The sequence below is a fragment of the Anabas testudineus genome, chromosome 18, assembly GCF_900324465.2.
Source record: "Anabas testudineus chromosome 18, fAnaTes1.2, whole genome shotgun sequence".
NCBI classification, from domain to species: domain Eukaryota; kingdom Metazoa; phylum Chordata; class Actinopteri; order Anabantiformes; family Anabantidae; genus Anabas; species Anabas testudineus.
The window spans coordinates 14,641,296-14,658,915 of record NC_046627.1 but is presented as its reverse complement, the minus strand read 5'-3'; the positions used below and the strand labels follow the sequence as shown (position 1 = coordinate 14,658,915).

Genomic DNA, 17,620 nt, shown 5'->3' with positions numbered 1-17,620 from the left:
TGACTTTTATCATTTTTTGAATTGCTGAGCTATGACTGGAACCCTATAGTGGCGAGTGTGGCGAACCACAAACACGGGATTTGTGGTGTGTTGCAAAAATTTAACAGTCTAGTTCACATGTGACCATGCATAAATATAAAGGTGTATAATGCAGAGTTGTTTTCCATCATTGTTAAAAAGACATTCTCTCCTATAACTATAAGTAAAACAAGGCAAAGGCAATGGTAGCTCAGGGTGACGTTTAGCAGGTACCTTACATTAAGTTAAGCATTTTAACCTGCAAACAAGTCCTCCCATTCCCACTGGAAATGGAAACAACTTGATTTCAAACTAGCATAACTGTAAAATGAATGTGGAAAATAAAACGATGGTTAGAAAAAACAAAAGAAACGAGGACTGAAAAGGTACTAAAATACAAAAACATGCACTCGTTTGACTTAGTGAACAAATTCTTGCTTTAGAAACCATCCGTCCAGTGTAATAGTAAAGCAGACATGATAAAGTCCTCCGAGCTGTGTCTGCTGAACAGATTGGAGCAGTTTGGATCACGACTCTCTTCATGACAGTCCGCAGTGTCTTTGCCCAAATTACAGAGCTAACCACTTATTGAAAATTAGGGATCCTTTGTGTTTGATGCTGAGTGATGATAAACCATTCATGGTGACTATGATTGCCCAATTATCCAAGACTCCAGTGGAAAGTAATCAAAGGATATTCTTTGGAGTTTGGGAACATAAGAGGAATTCCAGTGTCATCAGTCCTTAGCTAATCTGGAATCATGATTGGAGGCAACATTGCAAAGTTTTGGCTCATAGTTGAATGAGGTCTTAAGGATTTGTAGAATATTATTCCAGAGACCAGAGGGAGTGGACGTGGAGCGTGTGGCATGGCAAGAACATTAGGCCCTGTGACGATTCCAGACAGTCCCCGCTGCCAAGCCAAACAGCAGCTCGTGAGGCTCGAACCCAAACAAGGGACTTCCAAAGACCAGGAGTTAAGAGACAGGTAGCAAAGAATGGGATCAGTGTGGAAAAATCACACTGGGACAAGCAATATATAACATAGACATTTTGAAAAAGAGGCAAAGGGAATTAAATGAATTTCCATTTTAATTTCCTTTTGACATTGGACGCTACAAACTGGAGGATAAACAGAAGTAGAGCCGGTACTTCGAATTCGTTATGGCGTCATCGTAGGATAGGAAAAACAACTTGGGTGAAATATCAGAATTCATTCGGCACATAACTCAGAGACTATGACCCTGCTCTCTTCTGCCAAACATACACAAAAAATACCACTATACAGAGTTTTCTCAGGAGCTAAATACACACAAGACTGTACCTAGGGGTAAAACTACCATGTACCATGCCAATAACCTTGTCCCCTTACAAGAAATAAACTAAAACATATAGATGCCATGAACATTTTATAGTAATAATTTCTTATAATACTGGATACGCAGTAAAATTCGCCTGGCTCATAATGTCCATATATATGTCATCAACTCTTCGTGCTAGATTGAAAGTAATTGTAAGCAGGGCTCCGTAAGCGATGCCATAATATTGATACACTTGAGGCGAGTGGGCACACGAAAATGTGGTCAATTTTGTAATGCCTCAAATATGCTCTTGCTGTGAGCTCTGCTATTGATCAATATGAAAAACTGAAATCTGTATTTATGAGGGTTAATATGAAGTATCAACTGCAGAAAAAGCACTTTTACAGTCAGTCAATATGAGAACCTAACAACCCAGACTGTCAGGAACATGTGTACAACTATTTATAGCATCTTCTGGATGGTTGATTATGATTTTCATGCTCTTTAAGCAGCTTGTAATGTCTTCTTGATCACCATATCTAACCATTACATATGCATTTTAATGACTTGGTCAGGCAACCCATTTCCTTTTACACATGAAAAACCTAAAATGTAGTTAATGATGCTGCACAGATTTGCATAGGTTAGCTTCTTCAGTCTGAAGGAACTACTTGGATGAGTAGCGAAACGTTTCAGCCTAACAAGAAGAAAGTCCAGTTGCCTTGATTCAACTTCCAGATAACTTTACCTGGACGACTGAGAATCTTCACCGACATGTTACTGTACTTAGTCCTCCACTTGGTCGACACCTACAGAGGCATCTTTAGGCATCTTATGTGTCTGAAACATCTAAATGTGTTTAGATTTTGCACATCTACACCTACAGTAGTTACTTTTCTGGATTCTGGCACGCCATGGCCTCAAAGAGTGGTGTTTTTGAGCACCAAGCCAAACAGAGGGGGCGACATCATCATGGTGCCAGGCCCAAGTTAATTACCTTGACATAAAATCACTCTTAACTGCCCTTTAAAGCGTGTTGGTATGACTTTGGTAGCAAATACCACAGTCATTTAATGCCACTGCCTGTAAATCCTAGAAATCAGTGACCCAGTGAATAGTAAAAACACCAGAAATGAGAAGCTGAGACTTTTTTTAAACTTAGATACTTAACTAAATTAATCTTTTTCTAAAGTCGGGTGTGGCCTAATATCAGAGAGTAAATGCAAAATAAGAATAATATCTAAAGTGTCTGCCGACCACAAGCCTCATGGACATGGCACTGTTTTCCTTCGCCATGACACCCAATCCATATGTCCACACTAGCTTCAAACCAGCTATGCTTTTTTTAATAACTGGGCTTGTGATCATGTGTGTTTGGCAGGTTGGACTAATGAGGACCAGGCTATCCGTGTTTAATCTGCGCATGTGCCCTCTGGTGAGGTTTTTGCAGAGGCGATGGATCTTGTGTCCTGTATGTGTGCGTGTGTGTGTGTGTGTGTGTTTGAATGTCAGAGAGTTGTGCTGGTATTGCTTTGGAGGGTGTTGCAGGCCCGTTTCCAGCTTCTTTTTCCAAAAAAGTCACACACACACACACACAGACACACACACAAGGGGCCTTGTGCTGGGCTTTTTTTAATGACCTGCCACCCAGGGCCAGGCTACTGCTCCTTCTTTCCCACGCAACAGAGGGGTGAGGTGGAATAAGGTGGGATGGAGGGACTTACCATTTGAAGAACCAGCCTGGATTTACGCACATAGAGTGTACACACACACACACACACACACACACACATACACAGCGTACATCCCACATGGGGCTAAAACCCAAGACACCTCTTAACACGTCAATTGCAGTTGCAGCCAGTAACACTCTGAGGTTTGCCTGACCAAAAAAATCTGGGCAAGCGAAGAGAAATGGCTGCTGTTGATATCATGAAATGAACTCCTCAATGTTTACAGTGCAGTACAGAAAATGGGGGGGGGTCCAGTATTTCGAATGTGAGGTTTTGACAGCCTTATGCTTCTCAGTATGGCTCCCTAGTGCCAGCGCAGACAGATTCATGGTTACGAAAGGCTCATATTGTACATCTCAGTTGTGACAGATTGTCAGTGCGTCTCCGCGCAGTTCCATTGTTTTATGATCTCACTGGCCGCTCCTGTCACTGCTGGTGCTCCCCAACAGTGCAACAGAGGTGACTTCAGCAGCAGAGCTCACTGGCTACCTTTAGAGAGCGAGCGATACATTCTGGGAACTGTAAACTGGAGGAATGCAGTGAAGTCACCCTGCAGCTATTTCCCACTCTATAAATGTGACATTTCTATGGAAAACATACCCTCTTGCTCCTTCTGTCTTCTTTTTCTCCCTTATTCCTCAAATCCACTTGTAATTGGCCACTTTGTCCAGCGAACTTGGCTTCGAGCTTTAATCCCGAAGCCCACTGGGTTAGCTTGAAGCCTAACCAACCAGTTGACTTTGGCGCGAGGTCAAAAGCACAAGTTCCAGTTGGTCTTGTGACTTAAGCTGAGATGATGAGCAGTGGGAATGCAACCAGCAAATGCTTAATGCGTGCAGACAACCATATTAGAGAATATACATTATTAAAAGTGACACATACTTTGGCAAAGGACATTAATTGTCATGCTCTGATTTGTGAAGAAACATGTCTGGGCCATTACTGAAAATCAGATCCCTATTGTTAGTGATTAATTCAAGACTTTTATGACTGTCTCGGTTGAACCCTGAGGGCTATTTAACCATCACAGAACAGTCATATGTATTTTGAGCACTCACACAGCTCACAGCAAAGGAGCGATTGGTGAGATTTACTCACACTATTAGGGACAATGTCTGGATTTCTTTGGCATGAGCAGTACAAAATGACCCCCACTTCTCATTCCCTCTCATGAATCTAAAATTAAATGGAGGCCCCTCTTAACTTTAGTTCTTTAAAAAAGGATATTATTCAGATTACCAACTGCCCATGAGCTGTCTCCACTTATTTGACTTTAACTTTAAATTATACGCATTCAACTAACTGCTCCTCTTCTCCTGTGATGTAAGCATACCTGAACCATTAATACATGGCCACACTCCCCGAGTCCGGTACTTAAAAATTTGCTCTTCTTGTTTCCAGCTCTCATATTTTAAACTTTGCTTCTTTATTTTTTTCGCGTTTGTCAAAGACAATTAGAAATTTGAGCATGCTGACTCACAATAACAGTGCTAACATTCTGTATTTTCATGGTGATCCATCCAATAGATATTTCACTGATGACCAAAGTTGTGGCTTGACTGCTCGAACGATCTCGCAATCCACAGACTGATGTAGAAAAGCTTTCCTTCAATATGCCAAACAGATTTCATCATTAATATGAACTTGCAAGCTCATCCAACAAGCATCCTAATGTGCAATCAATTATACAACTATATACTTAGTGGACAGAAAGAAAAGAAAAGGAGGAAAAAAGTTCTGTTCTTCTGCAGCAGGGATCTTCTCATCTTGTTTAAGAAAGAACACAACCTAACAATTTAAGCATTTAAGATGGAAGAACCACGCTTTAATGTTGCTAAACATAATTGCATGTATATAATAAGCTTTTAGGTATCACATGGCCTTACCTGGAGCTGAGGCATCGCCTGAGAGAGTATGAAGCTCCTCCTCCACAGGTACGAGAGCATTCACTCCACGAGCCCCAAGCATCCCACAGCGTGTCTCTGTCCTCTTCCGATCGGGCCGTTCGCGAGCTCTGCACGGCAAAGGAAAAGGTGTAATTTGAGGATGAGAAGCATTAACTATGAGAGAACAGTTGTTGAGATAAAAGAAACCAAACAAGCATTAAGCATGGTGAAAGGGAATAAATTAACTTCTATATCGGCAGCTCGCTTATCACTTCATTTGAGTTGGGTGCTCGGACAACGAAGCTCTCCGACTGCTTAAAGAAGCAAGACTGTTGGTGAAGACTTGGGACTTTATAGCAGGAGCTGCTGAAAATGAAACTAGAGTGCATGTGACAGGATGAGAGAAACGGTAAGGGGAAGTAATCAAAAGCTCTCGACCTTTGCCCCTTTTGTATATTTCCTATGTCTGAGTCATCTCTTAGATTATGAAATATTAGCCCGCTTAAGCTCCTGGCCTTACTTGTGCGCCTCACTCTGTTAATTGCACCGTGCTGTATTTGGCAGTGGATGCAGAGATATTAGTGCACCGTCCAAAATCAATATTATGAGAAGATGAACTCTGCAAGTGCGGGGACAATGTGCATCTCAGATGTAGAGTGACAGCCAAAGACTTAGGTTCCTCTCCACCCCTCTATATTCATTTCTATTAACTCTTCTTTACCTCTCAAGGCCTTTTACGTTTTCAAATTAGATTTAACAAGACTTACTCCCAGTTGCAAAAGTTCTACAAAAGTGTTTATTGTAAGGCTGATACTGTCATGTAGACTGTTGAGCCCTTTTTAGACCTGACAAAATGAAAGACTGACAGCTATGTTGTCTGAATATAAGGCTCAGGTGAAATGAGAAGGAAAACAGATGGCTGTTGCTATTCAGAACAAGTAGTAATGAAATGTGAGGCTCAACAAGACCACTTACTTCAAACACACTAAATAAGGGTGGAACTATGAAACCTTTAAGTGTAACACCTGCTGTTAAATGAATTTATGCCCACTGAGATGATAAATATTTTATAGTAAAAGGTCCAGCGTGACATTTCAAATACACAACCTTAGGATTTTCGAGGAAAATATCTGGGTATGCCAAGTTATCTTGACCTCTCTGGCTGCTTTTCCCAACAGTGTGGTAGTGGGCTTAATCTACAGAGATGAATGGATCTTGCAGAGGAAAGCAGATACACGTAATAATACGGCTGTGATTATTTTCTTTGGCTCACGGTAGCAAAAAAACACCCGTGCTGTCGCTCCAGAGCAGGGTGGTGAATTCACATTATTAAAAGTGCGTGGGGACTGATATAAATGGCTGTCACTGCGGATGATGCCTGAGGAACAGCAGCGGGGGGAAACGGCATGACCTAAACACACAGCCAACGAAGCATATAGCCAAACATATCTGCAATGGCGCTACTTTCTGCACGGGCCAACTCTTTCAATGTCTGGATCCATGGTAAATAAACACAGGCTGTGCTCTGGGCAGTCCTTTAGCACACCACCTTAATTCTCCTTTGAAAAGCAATCAGTGATTTTTGCACTCAATTACGACTGGGAGCTGTGTGTTGCAACGCCAAGAGAGCCAGAGGCATAACAAGACTGGTGAAGAAAGAGAAGAGGAAGCTAATGATGGGATGGAGGGATGGAGATGATGAGGTTGTTTGGCCGACTGTGCTGCTATTGTTCTCAATAAAGGCGGAGGAACACAAGGCTCCACTAGTCGGACAGCAGTCCTGCTGGGATTTGGATCCAATAATCAAAAGGCTCAGATATCCACTTGGAGGCTTCCTAACCCTCCAACTGTACACGTCCCACCTCTCCTGCTCTGATCCCTTCAGGGTTTTATTTGCCCTGGAACGTTTCATGGAGGAAGCAGGCAACCTTTGGATCGAGATTCCCTTCACAGATTATACACAAATCTGCCTCGGACTCCTTAACCTAAGTGCTAACCATATACAATACATTCAGACAAGATTTGTTTTCTGGCTCTTTTACAATGAGGAAAAACAGAGCTAATGTGGCCTCAAAGCCCTCCCTCGCTGTCGCCCCGTGCCATGTTTTCACATCAAGTGGAATAGAGGAAATGAGCGAATGATAAAAGACGTCTGATCTCCACTTTTTATGTTATTCTGATGGACAGATTCTATTTAAGTCACCTGTCAGCAGCTGAGACTAAGGACATTTTCCTTGAAGATGGAAAACTCCTCGACAGGGGGAAAGAAACCTAACTCCAGTGCCTTCTTTTGCAGACTATGTCAATATACATGCAATGGCCTTTTCAGTTGGCAAGACATATGATATTTGCACATCTGTTAAATCCCTTGTCGTCCGCGCCGCTCTGCACGGCACTGTTCTCAGCATCGTGCCGCAAGCAAGACAGTCAGTGTAATGTAACAGGGAGCCCCCTAACCTCAGGCAAAAACAGCTTGGTGATCATCATGTGCATGGCAAGTCTACCTTTCTGATTACAACAACAAACATAAGGGAGTAAATAAGACAAGTCGTGCCACTAGCTACTACATCTGGAGAGCCACACTTTCATATTAATTAGGTTTTGTGCATGCATACACACATATGTACGTTAGAAAATGTTACTTAGTGTGACAGTTCTCAAGTCTAAGAGATTAATGACTGAATAAAAGATGTATCACTTAACATTTAATACATAATTTACTTATTTTACAGGATAAAACTGATATAAAATCACTGTACCAGGATTAGAAGAGCTGTCACCAGTAGCTTGCAAGATATAAAATCTTGCTCCATGCCTTTTGTGTGTGAGTCGCCCACTCCTGTGCTGCTCGTGTGTTTGTGTGCGAGTTAGCCTGACGCCTGATTCACCCCCTCCCCGCTCCGATGCGGGTCACTCTGCGTGTCCTGCCTGCTTGCCGTCTCCTCTCTGAGTGGTTCCTGTTCTAACTCGGGAGAAGTGGGGAAAGCGAGGGAGGAGGTCTTGGGAGTGTGTGTGTTTTAGTGTGTGAAGTGGGGGGGGGGGGGAACGGGGGGCAGCAGGGTGGGGGATCAGAGCCCTGCGAGTCTACAGGTCTGGCACAGTAGTCAATCAATCAATAAATGAGCCTCAGTCAGGCATGTAAATTCAAACAAGGGATTGTGGCACCATTCTTCCACTTTCTCTTTGCATTTCTTCTCCCACTGTCTTGAAAAACAGTTTATCACATACCTGTTTTTCCATATCAATGTTTTTCTCTCATTTTATTTCATTCTTGCTCAAACTCACTGTTTCTCATTTCTCAGTTTTAGCTCTAGACCTCTTCTGCCAGCACTTTTGGTTTTGGAAATATCTTTCATACCGTATCTTTAGGAATAAGATCGCTCTGATTCATGTACAGAAATGCTGACCCAAAACACACATCTGAATAAGACTAAGGTATATTTGGGAGCACATGATTTCATGTCCGGTTCCTGACTGTGTTCCGCTTTTCGAGGACTTACATGTGAGAGCCCCGTGTAAATCAGATGACATAGTCAGTGAAGCTATCAGGATAGACTTCTCAGCCACGGCTTTCTTTTTTTCTAGGTCTTTATGAGCGAAAGGTCTACTTCAATAGAGCCTTTCATAACATCTGGCAGTTTAAACTAGAGAACATTTGCACTGTGGAGGTGGGGAACAAGCCAGGTGTCCCCTGGAGGGACAATTCCTCTGGTTATAGAGGAAAAAACAACCAGTACGACGAACGGCTCCCAGCACGTTGAGTAGCTTTCCAGTTTGTTTTTTTTTGCATTGGCAATATGGAAAATGAAAAGCTGAAACAGGAAGTTTAAAAGACAAATAGAGTGCAGAAAGCAAGTGCCAACCCAATGGTGATGAGACCAGCAAGGTCAGCAGGCTGGTATTCAAGCACTCAGCTGTGACGTTCCAAGGACAATAACAACTCTGTGCCCTTCAAATCAAAGACTTCACATCCACCTCCCGATCAAAAACACCAAATCAAAAACCACATAATTACTATCAATTAAGGCTGCGAGGAATGTGCTGCACTCCAGAGCAAATAGTCAGCAACCCTAATCACAACATAGGAGCGGATGTCTCGACACTTACCGAGTACACACACACACACACACACACACATACATGCAAACACACTGTGTACTTGAGTTCTGCACAGCAGAACCTGTCTTGACGTGTTAACTCGCTGCTGACAGTATGAGACTCACCTTGTTTGATTTGGTTGAGGGTAATTTCTGTACGTTCTGCAAATTGGAGAATTACCTCAAACACACATGCTCACCCTCGGCGTTTCTCTAAAACACCAGTGTATTTCACGATCCCGGCAGGGAGGGACCTACATGTGCATGTTTTTTCAAGCCAAAGCAGAAATGATACGTCCGAGGACCCTTAATCCATAAACTTCTGATATTTGCTTTCAGAAGAAATCCTTCTCATATTTGCGAATGTATGACTATAAAAAATAAACTGCGGCATTGATGGTGTGCCCAGAGCTTAAAACTAAACACCCAAGGAGGAAATGAATGTGTTTGACTGACACCGACTTGGAGCTGGTTCTCTACCACAGCATCGCTGGAGGTGTCTTCCCATAGTTTAAACAATAATCCATGAAGATGATGAGGTGAGAAAAAATAATATAGCACTATGTTATTTTACACAAGGGCAGGCTTAGATATTAGGTTGCCTGCAAGTGGTTAGGAGGTCTACAGTAGTTGTCTATAGACAAATAGACAAATGGTCCTCACAGCCTGGGTCACACTGATGCACTTCCATCATTCCTATCAGTTATGACAACACAGTACCCCCCCAAAGTAATCACTGACATCTGGGAACAAGGGGGAAGGTTCACATCAATTGTAAACAAGCCAGCAGATTAGCTCGACTATGTAAACCACTTTATTAGGAGGTAAAACTCAAGGTAAGCAGGTCTTAATGTTTCTAGGACCCCCTCACTGTAAAGGTGACCATGGTGTAGGAAGTTGTACCACAGGTCTATATTAAAGTTAGAGTGGAAGTCATTTGTTTTTTGTATATTATATATGCTAATAAATAACAGAAAGAAAAAAAGGGGTCCTTGCAGCTTTTTAGAAAGGCCTTGTTGGTGATAGCAATACTCACTCTATTGCGCACTGAAGAAAGCTCAAACCTTTTTGCTTCTTCTCCTCCTGTGCTGACTTGCAATTTAAAAATAAATTCAAACAGAGAGTCCTTCTCCCCCCATGTTTCCTGTCTTTCTCCCTTCGGTCAATCAATAAGTATCAAATAAAGCCTAAAATGCCAACATAAAACCATTGAATTAAGTTGAGAAAGATGTCCTTTACTTGATTAACTGGATAAACAGTGGCATTTAACTGTTAAGCTCTGAGGACTTTCTAGCTCTGAGTACTTCTCTAGTCTTTTAAGTCAAACTAAAAGAAAGAAGCTAAAGAAGAGAATAATGTTAGTTGGATTTGCTGGTTTCTTACACTTTTTGACATTATGATGGACAACCGAGCAATGTTCGCCAAACATACCAACACTGCTCCCATCATTAGTCACTGTAGGCTAAAATGACACTAGCAGACCTCTCTCATGCAAAATAACATAAATATAAACTGATGACTGTAGCTCTTCCAAGCAGCAGACGTTACGGTGATCCTTCCCTACTACTCCTCACATTAAAAGATTGCCATATTATGAGGTGATGACCTGAGTTAACAGGGCCTGGGTTCTCAGAAAGAGAGAGAAATGAAGCTAAAGTTACCAGGGACAGACACGGGGAAACTTAAGCGGTCCAGGCAGGATAAATGGTAGCCTCCCACCACCCGCACAAACCATGTATGTGCTCCAGGCGTGATTTACACCAAAGCCATTGTTTAAAAAGCTTTCTGGGCCACAGCGTAAAATGTTTTACCAGGACAGGGATTTTACGACCTGCAGCTGAAAATCCGCCCACCCCCCACCACACACAAAAAAAAAAAAAAAAAAAAAAACCCAGAGGTTTAAAATAAAGATGTAATTCCTGAACAATCAGCTAAATCCAATCTAAGCCAGATGGGAGGTGAATAACACATCAGCAACTCAATGTAAGCACTATTACAGCTAAAACATGTGCCTTAAAAATACTCCCTAAATATTTTCCTTATTCTTCATTGTCTTTGATGACTGGCAATAACTTTTTCTTCCTTCCATCCTTGACTTCACATCCAACTTTTCCTTTCATTTAGGGCTCGAATGTGGTTATTTCCTATTATTTAATGCTTAGGATAAAGACTAGGTCGATTCTATTGTTGAGGCTTGTAGGAGAAAGCAATATTTGGTTTCTGTGTTTGGTGGTAATCTAAAGATGACAGATTTATAGAGCCATAAACACACCTTCTGAGGATACTGTATCATGGTTGAAGTGGGAGGAAGAAGAGTCTTGCATGCAAGGCCATTTTAGAGATAAATAATGTGCTCAAGGGAAGGACAAACGCCAACTTGGCCTTTTACACACCCATCTCTGCTGGCATAGAGTTGAGCTGAACTTCAGACTGTAACTCCCTACAGCCCTGCAGAGGAAGACATTTGTTCTGCCTGTATATTGGTCCCAGAAATTTTTAGAGCACGAATGAAACCAAAATAATTTGTTTCTTTGAAAAAAAAAAAAAAAAAAAGGTCTTGTCAGTTTGCATAGTCCTGGAAAAGTGAGTGAGGATGTGTTGGATGGCTTCGCAATGGAGGATCCAACATTTAACTACAAAAGTGTAGAAATAATCTAAAAGTAGATCCTTGTGATAAGAAGTATGTGAGCTACAGTCTGCCTACAGCCGTTTGTGTCACACTCACCAAACCTGACAGTCAAATCAAGCAGAATAACTAACTAATGATGAACCTAAATGCTCTTCTGCACAGCAAACAGGTCACTCCTTGACTCAGATTTACTAATTTTATAGCAAAACAAAGTGAGAGTCCAGCACCACAAAAGCCGTCACTATATATTTTCCTCTGGAGAACTAGGTTCTGTGCGCTGACTGGTTTATTACAGGGGTGTTTTAGTTTTAGAGCAGATAATTTGTCTAATATTTAAAAAAAGACAATTTACCATACCCAGAGTAATTTACTGAAGTACTGTACTTAAAGTTTTAAGTTACCTACACTACATTATATTTCAGAGGAAAATACTGTACTTTTCACTTGACTACTACACTGTGGTGCAAAAATATGTCTATTTTTATTTATGGGCAGGAATTTCTGTGTTTTAGTTCAGCATAAAATACAAATAAATATCTACTACTGACAGTGTGTTTGGGTATAAGCCTCTGTTAACATTTTAGGAGGCTTCAGTTCATCTTAAAGTCAGTTAAAGGGTCACAACCTCTGGATATTGGCATTGGACAAAGTAAAAATGGCACCCTCACGGTGGTGCACCAATCCATCGTATTCCAGTCTGAATAAATCCAACACACCCACACGGCATCGCCATTCCTCGAGTCTCACAGTTAGTACGGGTAAAAATCAGGTCAAAGATTATAACAGATATTTTATAATAATGCTCTGCACCCTTTATAGTGACATTTTGAATAAGTTAGTAACCACAATCTGATCCCAACCGAGCAAACCTCTAAAACTCCATCTGCAGCCCACGGCACAGAGGAGGAAAAGAGCACGTAATTAAGAATCAGCAGTGACATTTACTGCTTCCTATGAACTGTGTTCGTACCTTCTCAGCGCCAAGCTTTTCCCATTAGCACATTCGGTAGAGCTCACATGTTTCTGAAAACGCACGGGTTGCCCTATCTAACTCTATCAGGGTCCCACATGCCAGGGGAGTATGACAGGAGGGGATGGACATAAATTAAATTAAAGTCGCTGGAGTTGGCTAAACCGGCCCACCAAGGTGGGCTGGAAGGAAACAGGGAGCGTGGGACCTACATCCCGATCTCGACCAACACTAAGCACCTCGTCTTATTTATGAACTCGCACAGTCAGCATCAAGCTCGGCTGATCTCCTGTGCTTCAAAATGGAGACCATATGACCGTATGGTCTGGATTTCTGAAACGAGTTCACTTTCTGAAAACTCAAACACAATTCTATAAAACTGGCTGATTTTACTGCCCTTTACGCAGCATTTGTCGTCTCCTAGCTCATGTTTTTTCGTTCCCATTGTGCTACTTTACTGTTTTGGTTCATTCTGGCAGCTGTTTTCAGCTGCTGCAGGTTGATGGGCAGGCAGATGGTAAAGCCGACTAAGACAAAGATCAGCCTTTAGGTTTTTTTCTAATACTGATCAATTCGCACTGATCATAATGTGAATCTTGAACCGCCATCATGTATGCATGTAATATCAATTAAAATTAAGATAATTATAATGACAATAATAGCAATAATAATAATATAAACCTGTAGAATAAAATGGGGATAGTCCAACAATAGTAAATAAGTAAAAGACTTTTGACACTGAACAGAAGACATCACTTCTCCATCTGTGGCTGTACACGTTTGCTTCGTCGTCCCTCTTATCCCCAATCAACTTCCTGTCTGAGTGACTAATTTGTTTTGATTTCCTCCTGCGTATCAAAATAAATTTTGACTTTAAAGTTGCATGCGTGCTTTTGAACTGCTCTGGTTGAAGGGGGATGATTTAAGGGACCTCTGTCTGGTGAGATAATGCTACAAATCAGTTGCAGGAGCAGATATAACATGGGAATTGTCACAAGTGTAATCACAAAATATGTTTTATCTGGGGCTGATTTTTTTTTTCTCCTTTCTGTTTTAAATAAATACGTCTGGGGAACAACAAGAGTCATTTATATTCTTTTTGTTACACTGGACTATTTCACTAGACTCCATTAAAAGTGCAGAAATTTAAATGTGACTTTTAGGATCATATCAGGATGCAAAGCAGCTTATAGAAGACTGGTTAGGATCAAAAAATGCGTTCGATGGAAAGTTACAATAAACAATCACATGTAAAACACTGTAAAGTGAAATGTTCTACATTACTTGAATCAAACAGCTAATTCAAGCAAACAGCACAGTGCCAAGAGACACAGACAACATCCTGCCTGATTTCTGCATTCATAACACAAGAGTTAAGACAAACTAAGATCAAAGTATCTACTTGAACTGCAGACATGAAACAGGCTTTTCTTGTTAATCTCATTCATAATTGCAGAACGAGACACACCGGTCAGCAACAGACACCAAACAGCAACTCCAAATAAAAAAATAAAAAAAGACGCCTGGTTTGTCTCAGCGGCTCGCGATTCATGATGTGCCCGTGCAGAGTATTTACACCCGTAGCGAGCTGAAGCTTTACTAGTCACAGGAAGACATGGCCGACCTCCTGTCCAATATGTGCTTCACACAGCTACGGTTTCAGCTTTTAACCTCACAATTGAGTCACATTGGTAACATATGTTACTCATTGTTGAAAATGTATTGTGTGTTGTCTTTGGCTCCGGGACGAGCAGAGAAAGTGATAGTAATATGATGAAGGTGGTCAATGGAGGCTTTAACCCTTGGACCGCCCTCTGAAATCTGACGTCTTTCACTCGGTTAAATAATGATGCAATAACAAGGAAAGCAAAGAGGGCATGCATGCTTCAGTTCCTTGTTATGACCTGTAGCTGACCTACAAATACTGAAACAATTATAGAAAAGAAAAAAAGGATGACACCTCCAGCACATTGTTCCAATTCCGCCCTTCACTACATCTTTAATACCCACGCAATTAAGATTTTCATCAAAACATGTCTCAGGGAGTTCTCTGATGAAGGCCTGTCTGTGGCTGAAACACGCTGGCTTTTATTATTATTATCTAAATACGAAGTAGTCAGTCAAAAGTGTGAGAGAACTGTGTTGGACTGTGCAGATTTTTACGATCACCGCCTGCATGACATGAGGAAAGTAGTCCAAAATAATCCAAGCTATCATAACAAGACACTGTTAATTCTGTAAAGCTGTTTTGGGTATTGGGTCAGATAAGATTTTAAATAAGAAGCTCAGTAGTTATCTATTATAGTTTGTGAACCTATAAAAAAAAACAGTTTGACAGTCCAAATCAAACTGTGCACGAATTTAGCTTTCACGAAAGTCTCCAATGATTTCTATACAATACAATTAACAAGCGCCAAATCTCTTTGACCCTTATGTGATTCTGTGCAGGAGATAAGGCGTAAACTCTGCAACACATGTCCGTGTCCACAGCCTGCCACGGTGCTGACATGAGTGCTGACAGCTCTTTCAAGCAGTCACACTTCAACACGTCAACTGCGCTTTGTCCCGCAACACCCACATTTAGAGAGAGGAAACAATCCATCAGGCTGCCACCGGCTGAGAAACGGTAAAAGATGGAACCGTGCAGCAAGAGCTCGCCGGACACATGATAACAATGGGGCGTGTTGAAGATTTATCCAGAGCGGTATCACAAATCCATCATCATTTACCTTGACAGATTTTGGAACTTTGCGTTAACGCGATTACTGTAAAACAAAAAGACAAGGAAGTGAGACACAAAGAGGCAGAGACAGATGACCTATTGAGAAACAGTAGAGAAGAGAGACTGGAAAAAGAGCACTTGCAGTGACTCAGTTCGACCATACACGCTTCCATCTCATCTGCACTTTGTCTCTTAATGCCTCCCTTTTTCAGATTGTCACTCCATCAGGTTTTCTTTTCTCTCTCCGTCCCTCTTGTATAACATTTTCTGGATAGTGTTTCAGCTCAGCCTGTCTGAAGCGATTGAGCAGATCGCAGATCTACATGGAAAAGAGCACTCACACGCCTTGCATTCTGCTCCACTTTTTCCCAAACCACTGGCATATCAGATGCAGAGAACTCGCTAGTAGGTCAACAAGGAAATACGGCCCACGGGACACATATTATGGGTTTTTCACCGAAGCCTCAAAATAAACAGCAATCAAAAAAGATGCCCATCCTTCCCTCCAATTTTCCTCTCAGACTCCTGCCTGACAGTGAAGGGGAACTTTAAAAAAAATATAGGACATGAGGCTGCTGCATTAACACAATGCCAAGTTCAGGAAACTGAGAATCTAAAAGAGTATGACCGCAAAATAAGGACCAACAAAAACAGCTGACATCACTGCTCTGGATGTAACCGGAGATGAAACAGCAGCGGCATCCTCAGCAACAGAGCAGATGGACAAATGGTGCCAAGTGAATACGGCAAGGGCTTTCACTTTATTTACAAAACTGGGGTAATAGTGGTGTATAAAGCGGCTACATCAATATTTCTAGCGTTGCTGGTGACATGGCTACATATGGGTGACACAGTAATGCTCATCGGTCGACCGGTCTGTAAGTTTTAATAGAAGCAAAAGAGAAATTTAACACTTGCAGAGCGACAATGTGAAAAAAGGAAACTGGAATAATATATTGATTTCTTATTTGATTGATTTCTCATTTATGCATGACCCACATGGCTATTACAAAACCATGACAACAGAGTTTGCCTCAAATTATGTTTCAATATTCCCCTAAACTTAACCAAGTGTTTTATACAAAACTTACTACAAATATGTTTTAATCAGTTACAGTTTTTCATTTAACAGGAACGTGTTCTGAAGGGTTAGGTGTTGGATGTGTTTTGTGGATATTTATTGCACAAGGAAATCATTTCTGAGAAGGAGATACAGGATTTGCACAGAATGACAGATAGAAGTGTTTCTTAAGCATAAGAGTTTTACAGAGAGAGAGAGATAAAGACATAGAGATGAGAAATTCTGTAGGAGTGTGTAGCATCTAGAGCGTGCACATCAGTTGGCCAAGCTCAACACATTCTTGCCTAAAAGCTAGTTTATATTGCAAATCTGCAATATGTTCTTTCATAGCGCTCTTGAAATGTGGAAATTACATCAAGTTTCTTTTTCACAGTTTACAAAACAAAGTCACCGACTACGAGCTCACGAAATGATCCGTTGCAGCTCGTGAAAGAGCTGCAACGGATCAGCTCGACCCCCAGCCCATCGTTCTCCTATATAAAAACCCCTCTACCTTGTTTTCCCAGGAGCTCGTGGACTTCCAGCTGTCTAAATATGCTACTGTAGTGAACTCACCACCAGCGAGGTGTTTGTACCATTATAGAAGCAACAGCTCAGAAAGTAACAGTGGCAAGAGAGAAGGAATAGGCAGCTTTCTATGTTCACCCCTAATTGGGAGCTATTTTCCCAAAAGCTAAATTCTCTCTCTCTGAAACATGGTATGTACTTGTAAGTTCATCCAAAGGGAAGACAGAAAATTACACATATAAAAGTGACATTTACACATGTACACAAGTGAATAAGACAAAAGCAATAACACTTGAAATCTGCAAATATGCAGCTGCAGTTTCTGTGATTTTTTGTAGTTATTCTGTATTTTCTCAGAGTTATAAGTGCATGGGTGTTTGTTTTGTCATTTTTGTGACAGCAAGTTTCAGTTTTAAACCAACACAGTTAGTATAATTTGCATTGTGAGGTTTAAACTACTACTACTGCTACTTAAGATTAGAATTACATTCAGTTCAGGTTATTCAGCGTGAGTGTAGAATGCCACACAAAGACATTAAAAGCATGTAATGCAGGTATTAAATGATAAACAAACACAGCTCATCACCTGAAATTCCTGCGGCAGCCTTTAAAGCTCAAGAGCAGCATCTTGTGTCTGCAAAACCAAACTACAAGTCTTTTTGAAGCTCATCTCCAAA

At 41.3% G+C, this 17,620-nt stretch overlaps 1 protein-coding gene across 5 annotated transcripts in view; it reads right to left on the bottom strand.

Annotated features, from left to right (window-relative positions):
* Positions 1-17,620, bottom strand: part of LOC113157843 (ADAMTS-like protein 1) — a 75,342-nt gene that overhangs the window by 20,641 nt on the left and 37,081 nt on the right. For 4 of the 5 annotated variants that reach the window (XM_026353462.1, XM_026353460.1, XM_026353461.1 and 1 more), the window contains exon 3: positions 4,938-5,065. In XM_026353462.1, the coding sequence (XP_026209247.1) occupies positions 4,938-5,065 (128 nt within the window). Of the gene's footprint in view, positions 1-4,937; positions 5,066-7,696; positions 7,866-17,620 lie in introns of those variants that run through there. The other variant, XM_026353464.1, reaches the window with a different exon arrangement.